The sequence below is a fragment of the Akebia trifoliata genome, chromosome 5 (genome assembly GCF_017979445.1).
Source record: "Akebia trifoliata isolate Shusen 1 chromosome 5, ASM1797944v1, whole genome shotgun sequence".
Lineage (NCBI taxonomy): Eukaryota > Viridiplantae > Streptophyta > Magnoliopsida > Ranunculales > Lardizabalaceae > Akebia > Akebia trifoliata.
Window position 1 is genome coordinate 5,428,529 of NC_141379.1, and position 12,972 is coordinate 5,441,500.

The 12,972-nt window shown below is 33.8% G+C and overlaps 1 protein-coding gene and 1 long non-coding RNA gene across 3 annotated transcripts; one reads left to right on the forward strand and one right to left on the reverse strand.

Moving 5' to 3' along the window:
* Window positions 1-943: 943 nt before the first annotated feature.
* On the reverse strand, window positions 944-7,685 carry LOC147401210 (plant/protein). Of its 2 annotated transcripts, none has more exons than XM_086442394.1 (7): window positions 7,556-7,685; window positions 6,121-6,270; window positions 5,790-6,008; window positions 4,172-4,293; window positions 3,753-3,916; window positions 2,250-2,404; window positions 944-1,315 (listed from the first exon to the last, which is right to left on the reverse strand). In XM_086442394.1, exons 2-7 carry the CDS (start codon window positions 6,232-6,234, stop codon window positions 1,217-1,219), a joined length of 873 nt encoding a protein of 290 aa, XP_086298520.1. In that variant the 5' UTR covers window positions 6,235-6,270; window positions 7,556-7,685; the 3' UTR covers window positions 944-1,216. The 2 variants fall into 2 exon arrangements, with proteins under 2 accessions (XP_086298520.1, XP_086298519.1); XM_086442393.1 differs by having other exon boundaries at window positions 7,360-7,673.
* Window positions 7,686-11,933: 4,248 nt separating this feature from the next.
* On the forward strand, window positions 11,934-12,767 carry LOC147401211 (uncharacterized). The gene is made up of 2 exons (XR_015178360.1): window positions 11,934-12,230; window positions 12,348-12,767. It is a non-coding gene; the product is annotated as an uncharacterized LOC147401211 (long non-coding RNA).
* Window positions 12,768-12,972: the final 205 nt, after the last annotated feature.

The window sequence follows — 12,972 nt, forward strand, 5'->3', positions numbered from 1 at the left end:
TGCTGGTGCTAGAACCAATTTATTTTGTCATACTTTTTATATTATAATGATTTGAGATTTTTAACATTTTTACAATTAATACATTTTAAATTAAAGTTCTTCATTTTTTTTTCATATAAATTATGTATTGGAGCTTAAAATGGGTCATTTCTTCTAAAAGTTTATTACTTGTAAAGAAGAAAGATTTTAATTTTTAAAAATTCATTAACTCTAATATTTTTTATAGAACAAATTGTAATTAAATCAATATTTTTGTAGATTATATGTTAATGTTTTAAAAGGAAAAAATGTTTTATAATGATTTGAAATATTTTTTTTTTCATTCAATTTTTGAGAACCGAAACTGACAGGAACTTGTATTTCTTGGCGATTTCAGTTCCACTTATTTTAGAATCGAAACTAGAACCAACAAAAATTGAAACCAAAAAACTATGATGATTCCGGTTCTAAATACCATAGGATCTGGACCGGAACTGACCAATTGACACCAATTTTTGTAAATATTTTTCATTAGTTGGTAAAATTTACTTATTTTAAAAAAATTATGGAAAAAGGATCAAAGTCTTTAGTTACTTATCGAAAAGATAATAATTTTTAAAAAATTACCAAGAACAACCTAAATAGTTGGCCCGTCTAGCGTTCTAGTAACTCGTTGTACAATTCACTCTGTTTTATGTTATTTTATGAAATAAATGACGAAAATATCCTTTGAAGGCCTTAATGGTAGAGGAACATTTTTGGCGATTTAGTGTAAAATCAAATTTTTTACAATCCGGTGATTTAAGTTGTTTTTGATAATTAAATTTTTTATTTTATTTTATATATAATTAATTAAGACTTTAATTTTATTTTATTTTATGTGATAATTTTCCCATTTATTTTCTATATGATTACTAAGAAGGGCCTTAATTTAATTCTGGTTGATAATTAGGAAGCAAAATCATCAGCAAGGTTCAAGTTCTTTATTCTGTTGAGCCCGTCGTGCACAATTCATACAGGAAGTATACTACAAACCATACAGGAGGTGTACTACAATTCATACAAGTTCTTTATCCCGTTGAGCCCGTCGTGCACAATTCATACAGGAGATCTAGTACAAACCATTTCAGATGCATAACTGGCTACCCAGTTTTTGTTTTTTTGTTTTTGATAGGTAAAAGTAGTGGTGAATTTATCTTGCTATGGTGAATTTAGCTACAACACAATACTCTTTCTCTCAAATGGCTTTCCTGGTCAATTGATCCTTCGAAGTGCTCTCGAAAATCTTATCAGCATTTCCAACCTCGAAACCATCACGCCTATGGTACTCCTCAATCTGTACAGTTCAATAACCCAGAAAAACCATAACCAAATAGAAAACAATGTGGGCTTTGCTGGTTAAAGCTTCAACATGAGCGTAGAACTAGGGCTGTCAATGGATCAGATCAGACCTGGATTCCGATCCGTTTCAATAACTTTGGGTCTGGATCAACCATGTCCCGATCCGATAAGGATCGGATAATATGTTAGAAAGTATATAAATTATGTTATATATTTGTTGAGATGTATGAAGTTTATTTAGATTTTGTATATTTGGGTTTGGCCCGATCAAGGTCTGATCCGATTGTTAATGGATGGGTTTGGATCTTAATATTGAGTTCTGGTTTAACCGATCCAATAAGGGTCCGATCCAAAACTTATCAGATCAGTACCGGATCCGATCTGATTCGTATTGGATCGGTACCACAAATCAACACTAATCTGATCCATTGACAGCTCTACATAGAACAAATTTACTTTCCAAGTTTATGTGTAAATGATAAAGCATACTCTGTTTTAAACTACTAAGGTAGTAAATGTGCATTTCTGGATATAAGGTCTTGGGGAACGTATCACAACCAGTATGATATATTATTGTGGATATGACATGGGTCTGATTTATCAAAATGGAAAAAAGAAATTCAGGTATCATGTCTGTCGCACTCGCATCAAAGGATCATATATATAAGTGTCCTGATAATATGACTCACCAGGTGGCATACTCAATTGACTCCCTGACGTGACAAGTTCGGGAACCGTAGATCTGTATGCCTTGGGATACACGACTGCACTTCCCCATAAAGTGTTTCCCGAGGGAACCATGTATCCTGAGGCATACAGATCTATGGTTCCCAAATTTGTCACGTCAGGGAGTCGATTGAGTATGCCACCTGGCGAGTTATAATATCACGACTATATATAAATCAAATTGTAAGTAGAAATATAGATACCTCATTTTCAGGGAGATTTTTATATGAGGGCAAAACAAGACGTTCTGCAAACTCGATGTACGACCGTGGAACAGGTTCAGTGATACCATCAGCAAAATGAAAAGTTGTCGAGTCAGCAACAGTTGAACTTTGCAACAGAAGACCATCAGGGCTCACTGTTTGCAGCAGAAAAAAAAATGTTTACACCAGTAAAAAGGAATAAAGCCATTAGATACTTGAAATAATGTTGAAATTGGTCTTATCTGACATTTAACTTCAATCAGTTAAATATGAAGACGAACAAAAGATATCTGTCTTACGCAAAAACTGGTTCAAATGTAGGAAACTGTTACCTTGCATGCCAATAAACTGTTAGAATTCTATGTCGTGTGGCCCAATTCACCTCACAGTTTTGTTTTTTTTAGTTGCACAAGGATTCTATAAACATTATAGATATCAATATTTAAAGAATCCCCATATCGTTAGAATTATGAATATTCTTTATCTATAGAAGGGGATCGGCGACCCCATATTAGAATGTAAAGAGTTCATAAGAGTGATATCCATCAATCACTAATACCTAGCCGACCTACATAGAGAAAAGGGGGAAGGTGAGTCTAGAAGAAAGAATCAATTTGATTGGGGTTTTGAAAACTTTGGGAACATATTGATCGAAAGGCACACCTCCAACGTTTTGAATCAACAATTTCACAATGGCACAAGGTAAGTACCATTAACTCAATTTATATTGAATGAATAGCATGTTTGAGATATGTGAGAGATTAGATCCTACTGGGAAAAATCAAAGTATGTTAAAGTTATGTTTCAGGATTTTGAATGCGTAAAATCTACCAAATACATGATTTCTATGAGTTCCTATTTTGCAAAATATTTCGACAGAGAGTTTTTTTTTTATCCCTTCTTTTTTCCCTAGGTAGCTGGGATTGAACCCATGACCTCATGGTTGAGGTTCAATAAGTAAGCCAATTGAGCTACACCAAGTTTATGTCTATAAATATGTGATTGGAGACTACTGAAGTCGGTAGTTCCAGTGACATTGGCTCAAGTGAGTCAAAACCAAGCCTACAACTTTCATACTGCAAGTCAAGCAATGATGTAACTGAAAAACAAATTGTACTCTCAACTAGTTTTAATGCATTTCCTATGCAATTGAAATGCTCGGGGCGAACAAAGGAGAGGATCACTGCCTTTTTAGATTATTTGCTCTTTGGGCCTAATATCTTTTGATATTGTCCTAGGTCAATATTACAATTGTCAGAGATAGGCATAGCTCACATTTTGCATTTGTATCGAAGTCAACTTAAAGTATAAAAAGTGTGTGTGTGTGATTTGGGAGGGGAGGGGGGAGTATCCTACATTCCTACCACATTTCTCAGAGAGAGCAACCTTTGTGAGAGTAATTATGATACACCATAGTTCTGGCTTTTCCTTGAACAAGTTGTCATATCTTTAAAAAGAAAAAAACTAACAGGAATTCAATGAAGGGGCAGGGTAGTAATGAACCTTTAAGGACCCCTCCTTCAGAATTCAACTTGAATCCATTTTCTTCAATGAATTGGTTGAGACTCTTGATGTTTTTCAATTGAGATTTTAGCCGATGAGTAGAAATAGTGACATGGTTCAATGCATAGCCATTGACAAGAGTCCATGCAGCATATTCACTCTCCCTGCGAACCCAAAAACCAAATAGTAAGAATCCCATAGTGGGAGTTTCTATACCTGTTGAGTGAGATATGCAGTTGGCTTAGAGCCTCAGTAATACAGAAAGAATACAGCTCAGAAGAAAGAAGAAAAAAAATGTGTCCAATTTACCCAGGACAGAAACCAACAGTTTTTTCATTCCTTTTTTAATTTTCTAATAGCCAATCAGTGTAAGTTGGATATATCACTTGTTCATAGAAAAAAGAAACTCAGAGAAGTACCTAGCCAATTCCTGGAAGTCAGAAAATAAGGGATTTCCCCATGTTAAAGATCCCAATGCACTTGCAAGAGTTGCATGTTTACTTCCATCACCAGATACTTTAGTATATTTTCTAATTATTTCCTGCATGAGTTAAATCTTTAAAACTTTATTGACGTTCAGATAAACATGCATTAGGATTATAAATACACCGTAAATGGTCTAAGTTGCTTCAATTTCAAAAAAATAAATATGTAGAGAAAACAGCATATCCTTGCATTTAGTAGAGCAATCATGTCGTACACTCACTCATAAAACTTTGAAAACATTTAGTAGAGCAATCATGTTGTACACTCACCTCATAAAACTTTGAAAACATTTAGTAGAGCAATCATGTTGTACACTCACCTCATAAAACTTTGAAAACATTTAGTAGAGCAATCATGTCATACACTCACTCATAAAACTTTGAAATATACTTGATAGCTAGGTCAAGACAAGAGAAAGCATATCATGTTAGTTGTGTCAGAACTCTTCTAATTGTGAGCTTTCTCACACACCATCTCAATCAGTTGTGAAAATTGCAATTAAAGTTATAACCAATTTGGCTAATTCCCAACCCTATCAGGTCCTTCCAGTGGTTCTGCTCATGGAAGCACTGGGGATGAGGACATAAATACAAAGAGCATCCTCAAGTTCAAACCTTTCTAAGGGAAAGCACTTCTATCAAGATTAGGATCCCTGGTGTACCATTATATGGAAAGAGATAAGAAGACATAGCTGAATCATTGCTTAGAGCTTTTTAGTGACGAATCTCAAACAGGGTTTCCAGGCTTATTATATGTAGTTTCTTACTCAGATCGACTTGTTGGGTCAAAATACTTACAATCCCCATAAAATGTTTTTTCCTACAACAGGACATAGGCCATGACACTGAAAAGCTTGATTTCCAAGGAAGGCACTAAGTTTTAAGATGTCCATTGGATTTTCCTGATGGAGTGACTCGATGAATCCAACCAATAAGTTCAAATAGTGATTTTCAGATTAAACATTGAATCTGACTCCCGAAACTAGTGGCATACAAGTCTGGAGTTCTACAGCCACATTTAAGCATCCTTTTCGTGAAAACGCTATCTAACATGACTTGAGTTGTGAATTGTGATTATATTCTACTGAAAGAATCTAGTGAAAGCTTTTGTGTCAAATTTCTCTTACTTATCATCTACCTTTGGTATGTTGGCATTAACCTCCACAAGCAAGCAATGTAACAAGGAAACAACACACTTAAGATTTTTTCATGTTGGACACAACCCAACAAACATCCTCACATATGATTGTGTCACCCATCATTTTAATGATAAAATAATTTATTAAGTTGTTCAACACAACCTTGATTTGATATCAGAAACTTACTTATATTAACTATGGTGAATAGAAATGTTTTTTGTTTTACTTTTTATAAACAAACTTTTTTTTGTTATTGGTAAAGCAGAAAATGATATTAATAAAGAGAAGAAAGGGAAGCTATACAGCAACAACTCACACCTCACATAATACAAACTTTTAATTTAAACATAGCTCAAACATTATTGGGAAATTTTAACTTCCATGGAAAGTTAGGGTATTTTAACATAACACACCTGAGCTCGAGGACTCATCTCATCTACGAGAAGCTCTGATATAAAAACTCTAGGCAGGGGCCCATTAACACCACTCCCATTATCTGCATGGATGGTAGAGGGAGGAGGAGCAAACCACAATGCTTTCAACTTTTTTGCAGGAAATCTCAATTCTTCCCGAGTTGTATAACCAAAGCCCAGGAAAAAGTCGGAAAGGGCGTTAATCCCATAACCATCCACCTATCGAGTCTCAAAAAAGTTGGGTTCAAGGCAATTCATCTTACAACATTTGTTACATAAGTTATCTTAATTTGAGAAACTAAAAGATGTGCAAAATGAAAAGAAATTATACCCCAAATGTTCTAAATGCAAGATGATCATAGCAAATTTGAGCCTCATTACTTGAGTGAACAAGTTCCAAAATGGCATTTGCAGTTGGATTCCTGCTTAAATAGACCTTCTCCATACTTGTAAGTACATCCCTAAGGAATGATTCAGCACCCTGAACAAAGAAACGTCAGGAATTAATTTTTATTCCAAAAACTTGAAATTTAAGGAAGGGGTATTTATGAAAAAGTGATCAACTTTTGACGAATTTACGATTCCGGCTCACTGTTCATTTTAATTACCAAAACATGAACGATAACTAATTCGGAGCACTGTTTTTTATGTTCAAAGTGTATCTTGTCTTTACCACGAATTATGGTCCTTGGTTAACACTAATTGTTGTTTTGCCAATATTTGCAGGTTCTTCAATTTTCTTTCTCGGGCAATTCTGATCAGTCAATAAAAATATATTTCAATGCTATTTCTTTTTTGTTTTTCCTTAGTTTAGCCAATCTATCATGAAAGGGAAAAAAAGGCTTAGCCAATCTATCATGAAAGCAAAGCTTCTTTCATTTTGTTTGGTCAATAACTAAAAATCCTAACTATGGGTCGGCTAGAATCTCAGCTTTCTTTGAATAGAAACTCTATTCATATAAGTCTTTCTGGTAACTATCCTTAATTCTCTCATTTCTTGAACCTATTTGGTATTCTCGGGATCAAAAAATGAAATGATCCTCCCTCGAATTCCTTCGGGTTGTGAGACACATAAACATTATAATAATAAGTATAGAATTCAATATCAATAGAATTCCCGAAAATGAAAATAAATAAATAAAAAAGCCAGGGAGTGGTCAAAGTCAAACTACTTTAATGAAAAATAAATAAAGAATAATAATTGGAATCGTCCTGAAGATGGCTGTAGCTACTGAATGGGTTTTGGAATCGTCCAAAAAAGGGTTCTGCTAATACTCCTGCTGGTACTGAAACGATTAAAATAACCCCTCTTTCACTCTCATGTCACGTCGAGTTACTGCAGAAGAAAAAACTGCAAAATCCGATCCAATTTTTTTTTAAAGTCACTATTTGTTATACGGCGATTTACAGGGAGAATCGAAATTCCGCAAAACAACTACAAAAATGATCGAACATATTGAAAGAGTGATAGTTAGATCTAGGTTTAAGTTCCTGTATTTTGGTATATAAAATCATTCAAAAATATTTATCTATCTAGGTTAGATAGATAGAAGCATGAAGAGAGATGCACCTGAGAAGAAGGAGATTGAAATTGACCCATTTTAGATCCAGAAATGGCGCAGATATCTCGATTTATGTTGTTGTTGTTAGAGATCGAATTGCAGGGAAATAAGTTTCTCTTGATGGGAACGAAATTTCTTGATTGGATTTGGATGAGAGACAACGAACAAGAAGAAGAAGCAAGAAAAAGCAAGGAGGACGGATACCTGGTTTTGATCGAGACTTGCATGGACAACATCGCCAACCAAATCTCTCTCTCTCTCTCTCTCTCTCTCTCTCTCTCACACACACACACACACACAGATGACAAACACGCATGGATTCTTCAGAAAACGATGACTCAGGAAGCACGCGAGCATGCAATTTATGGATGTGAGGCTATCATCACCATCAACGTGTCAAATTTCTATGACTGATGGATGTATGGATTAAGCTCCACGTAATTTAATCTGACGGTTGAGAAAGCGCCACGTCATAAAAACCAAAATCCTTAATTTGAAATATTGGAGGGCAAAAACAACCGTTCAATCATAAGTAATGATTTGCAACTAAGCAGTCAATCTCGACCCCTTTTCTTAATTTCAATACTAAAACGCATGATTAAGAAAACACCATCTCAAACTCTTGAAGGTTGCAGAGGACAAAATTCTATGAATTTTAAATAATTTTTTTTTATTATTCTTCATCGTTAAATAATAGGAGCTGTTCTCTCTATCATTTTATGGGTCTTGTTATGAACGTTAAAGTGCATTGTTTACATCTGGGAAATTGAATTTTGTATCGAAAATACCCTAAATAAATATTTGTTTTCATGAAAATACTACCCCCCCAAATGCTTGCACTTTAACTTGTGCCCCAACTAAACAAGACTCTTCTTTTGTTGAGAGATTTACGGGAAGACCTATCTATTTTATTACAAAAACTCTCTTCACTATCAACTTTGTTTTTTTTTTTTTTTTAGCAAACCTTACTTTATGAATCATATTAGCACGACTAACTTAGTAAGATTTCAAATCTTACTAAGATTTGTTGGAACCACATGAATTATTAAATTAGCAATTCAATAACACAAATTTATAGATTTTGTGAAAAAACTTAGATTTAAAATAAAATTAAAAAAAAAAAAAAAAAGAACATTTTTGAACTTGATCATAATTGTTGAAAATGGATGTCTACCGAAATCTCAAATTTAAAACTATAATTAAAGGGGGAAAATTAATTTTTTTTTTCTAATTTTTTTTTTTCAAAGTTCTTAAAATTTTATCTTGTATAATTCTCTATGCCATCAAATCATGTTTTTGAATCCGACAAATTTTAATTTTATGACGTGGATTTGGACTCCAAGGTTTTCTCTGTAACAAAATTAATAATATGAGGTTTAGTGGGTAACATACTTCATAAAGTTAGGTTCCCTTGGAGTTCTGACAACTCCAAGGGAGTTTTTGTAACAAAAATGCTACAATTTGATTTGCCCGATAAATCTCTCTATTTTGTTTATGTATAATTATTGAGTCTTTTTAATGTGTGTCCCATGAGCACACGTTAAAGTGTAATAAATACACTTTGCAAATTGATTTTCAACCAAAAATGCTTCAGAAGATTTTTTTTTTTACCAAAATTACCCCTCAAATGCCTATTTCGAAAGTGTATTTAATGCACCTAAGGGCACACGTTAACAAAACTCGTAATTATTACTTAGGGTGTGTTTGATTGCATAAAAAATCAAAATCCATAAAAAAAAAAAATAGTGAAAAAATGATTAGGATAAAAAAATTGAACACGTTGTTTGATATTATTTTTAAAAAATATCAACAAAAAAAAAAAACAAAAAAAAGAAAAAGAAGAGGGGAAGATGTAATGGTGGGGGTGACAACAAAGGTGAGGGAGGAAGAAGAAGAAGAAGAGAGAAGGATGTGGTGACGGAGGTGAAGGAAGAAAAGAGAGAGAGAAGATGAGGTGGAGGAAAAAGAAGGTGTCCAACGATAGAAATGTTGATGACGATGGTGAAGTTGAGTGCAATGGTGATTATGGTGGTGGGGAAAAAGAAGAAAAAGATATGAGTTATGATTTTAATTTGAGGATGGAAAATAAATGTGTACTTCATTTTCCCACCTTTATGGTTTGGAAAGTGAAATTTAATTTTTGTTAGACTTTTGGATGTAAGTGAGAAATGATTTTCTATGAAAAAATATAATCAAACATAAAAAATATCATTTTCCACGTGCAATCAAACATACATTTTATATTAAATTTGTGAAAGTTAGATTTTTTTTTTGTTTTGTCCAAAATTATTTGAGACACTATAAGATCAAAAGCTTTCCATCTTCATAGATTTCAATTTGTGAATTGTTAAAAATTCAATTTTTAACCATGAATTCATAACTACAAGAGATAAAGGCATTGTTTGATCCATTCGATGTACTGGTTAGGTTATTATCATATGGTACACGTCCTAGCTCAATTTTGAAAAATGGTACATCCTAGGAATCTGAAAGGAAAACTACAAGTGAAAGTTATCGTATAGTAGATCATTGTGGACATTGAAGTCTTTTTTTTTTAAAGATGTTAAGAAAGAGATGATGATACTATTGAATGATCTAATGATAATCAAATCATTCTTATAAAATTTTGATACTTAAAAAAAAAAAAAAAAATTAATTCTAAAATATTTCATAGGTTGCTAGAATTCCTCTTTACATTACATTAAAGTCGAGAAAAACATGTGAACCCCTTCATTACTAATATAGTAAGATTTTGAGACTTAAACTAAGGATCGTTTTGCTCAACTAGATTATCACATTAAAAATCCAACACCACAGAACTTTCATTGAAAAATTCAGATAAAAAAAATTTCGAACTAAATCCAAGATTTTGACAATGAGAGACCACTAAACTTCCATATAACTCCCAAACTTAAAATTGAAATAGAATGGTAAAAAAAAATCTTTTATAAATAAATTTAAAAAAATATATTAAAATTCGTAGAATTTCGCCTTCTACAATCCTAAAGCATTAGATCATGTTTTTGGATACAAGAAGTGAGCCCAAGACGCTTATTATGGGTGAAATCCTTACAAACTTATTAAGGCTAAAGGACATAAAAATAAAAAAATAAAATCTATTCAGCACACTCAACTCTATCAAAACCCACAAGATACTTTGGATAATATATCTAGTCATCGTTATCAACAAAGCCATATCCCAAAATTCGAAGTCATCCTAATAAATTATTTCCCATTCTTAAAAATTGCTGACGCTGCAACGGTCAAACAAATACTTTTTTGGAAAGTTGAAGGAAGTCAGGATTCCATTGCCTACCGCTCATTTTGTTTTTTTAAGGGTTTTTGTTAACGGCACACAAGTTAAGGTGTATTAGTTAATAGTTACACCTGTGAAATTGAATTTTGTACTGAAAATGCCCTCAAAAAATTATTTTTTTACTAAAATACCCCGACATACTTATTTCCAGGGTGTGATTAATGCACTTTAACGTATCCTCTTAATAAAACCTTTACCGTAGATCTGTGTGCTCATCGGGATACACAGGTGCACTTCCCCATAAAAAAGTGTATCTCGAGGTATGCGACTTGGGGTAATCAGATTATCACGACATTTTTTTTTTTTTTTTTAATGCATTAGAAGCGTGAAATTTATCACAATTGAGTTGGGATCCAAAGATGTACAAACGAACTCACATATGCACAAATGAGATCAGCCGTTAGACCGCAACTGATGTAATGGCTCAAATCTATTTTTTCGTTTAAATAAATAACATCTCGTTTATTATAGGGCTGTCAACGGATAGCTATCCGATCGGATACTGCTATATCCGAATTCGAATCCGAAAAAAAAAATACTATCCGAATTCGAATTCGAATCCGATCGGATATCCCTAACAAACATTCGAATTCGAATTCGAAAACTATATCGGATATCCGATAATATCCGATCCGATCCGATCGGAGTTTGCACAGTCGAAATCCATAGATTTCATCTGAAAACTCCGGCGGGTTCAGATCATAGAGAGAGAGAGAGAGAATATATATACCTGGATGCTCGTCGGCCGGATTAGACATGTCGGAGTTCGCATATTTGAAGTGAAACCCATATATTTCCTTCAAAAAATCACTTCGATTGATTAGATCGGAGGGAGAGAGAGAGAGAGAGAGAGAGAGAGAATACCTGAGGCTCGCCGGCCGGAGAAAACCGTAGTCACGGAGTTCGATCGAAATGGAAACCCACTGTTAACGTCCTCTGTTATTTGGGTTGAAGGTGGGTTCGTTTGAGAAGATAAAGATTTGAAAATAGGTTTTGTTGTATGACACGAATATTTAACACCATATATTTGCATATATAATGTTTTGTTGTACAACAGAAATACATAATATATGTATTATTTTCGGAGCGGATATTATCGAATCGGATATCGCAATATCCGAATTCGTATCCGAAACTCATTCGAATGTAAAAATGGCATCCGAATCCGAATCCGATATCCGAAAATTTCGGATAATATCCGATTTTTCGAATTCGAATTCGAATTCGAATTCGGATTTCGGCTATCCATTGACACCCTTAGTTTATTACAATGTCATCTATGAACTTGTCGTTGATTAGTGCTACTTCCCTCAACAATTTTAAACCTAAAACACAAAAACAGAGGTGTGCTCTGTTCCTCACACCTCTCTTCATTCTCATCCTCTCTGAACTTACTTTTTGACCTCTTGGCCTCTCTCGATTTCAGACGAAGCTCACTGATCTTTCAAGACGAAGCACTCTCTCAATCTCAGACGAAGATCACTGATATCTCATTTCTTAGCCTTACTTATTCTCAAACAGATTCAGCCCTTGCTGCCTCACTGATTTATCCTCCAAAATCAGGTATGACCTCTCACTCGATCTCTCCTATCACTCTCCCATTTTCGTGGTTCCATTGTTCAAGCTTAATCTTTCTAAGCCTTATTACATAATAATCTCAAATTGGATTTGTTTCATTAGGTCCCAAGCTTCCATTAGAATCTTTTCTTGGAGACCCATGTTTGAAAATGTAAATCATGTTAGAACTTGCAAAGGAAAGTGGAGACGAAAATCAGATTGTCATTGCCTTATCGTCGCCGTCACAAATCGTTGATGAGTGGAGAAGAATACGAAACTGGTTAGGGTTCCGTTTGGAGTCACACAAGAAAAGAGAGGGACTGAAATCGCAAGAAAAAACCCTTTCCCTTTCTATTCTTTATTTGCATGAGAAGAAGTAAAAGAACTCTATGCTCTGTAATAATGTTTTGGGTTTTAAGTGATTGAAGGGTATGTAAATAAATAGATAGAAGTTAAAGAAAGGTGGAGTAAAAACGTTAAAATTTATCACTTTAAGTGAAAAAAAAAATAGATTTGAACCGGTAGATCGAACGCCACTGAGATCATTTGTGCGGATGAGAGTGGATTTATGAGTCTTTGGATCCTGACTCGCCACAATTTGATAAAGCCATGAACCTAGCTAAACTGATACTGATTTTTGATCTGAATGGGGGAAATAAATTAAGTAATGTTTATTGTAGGCTTTTATTTAGAACAAAAAGATAAGAATTTACAAGGGAAACAGCAACCAAGAATTCCTACCATGGAC

Bases quoted from the DNA above. Each gene is read 5' to 3' on its own strand.
- LOC147401210 (XM_086442393.1), bottom strand. From the start codon at position 7,587: ATGTTGTCCATGCAAGTCTCGATCAAAACCAGGTATCCGTCCTCCTTG. The intron at 6,009-6,120 runs GTATAATTTCTT...GAGACTCGATAG, and splicing joins TTGCATTTAGAACATTTGGG to GTGGATGGTTATGGGATTAA. The intron at 4,294-5,789 runs GTGTGTTATGTT...TAACTCATGCAG, and splicing joins AGATGAGTCCTCGAGCTCAG to GAAATAATTAGAAAATATAC.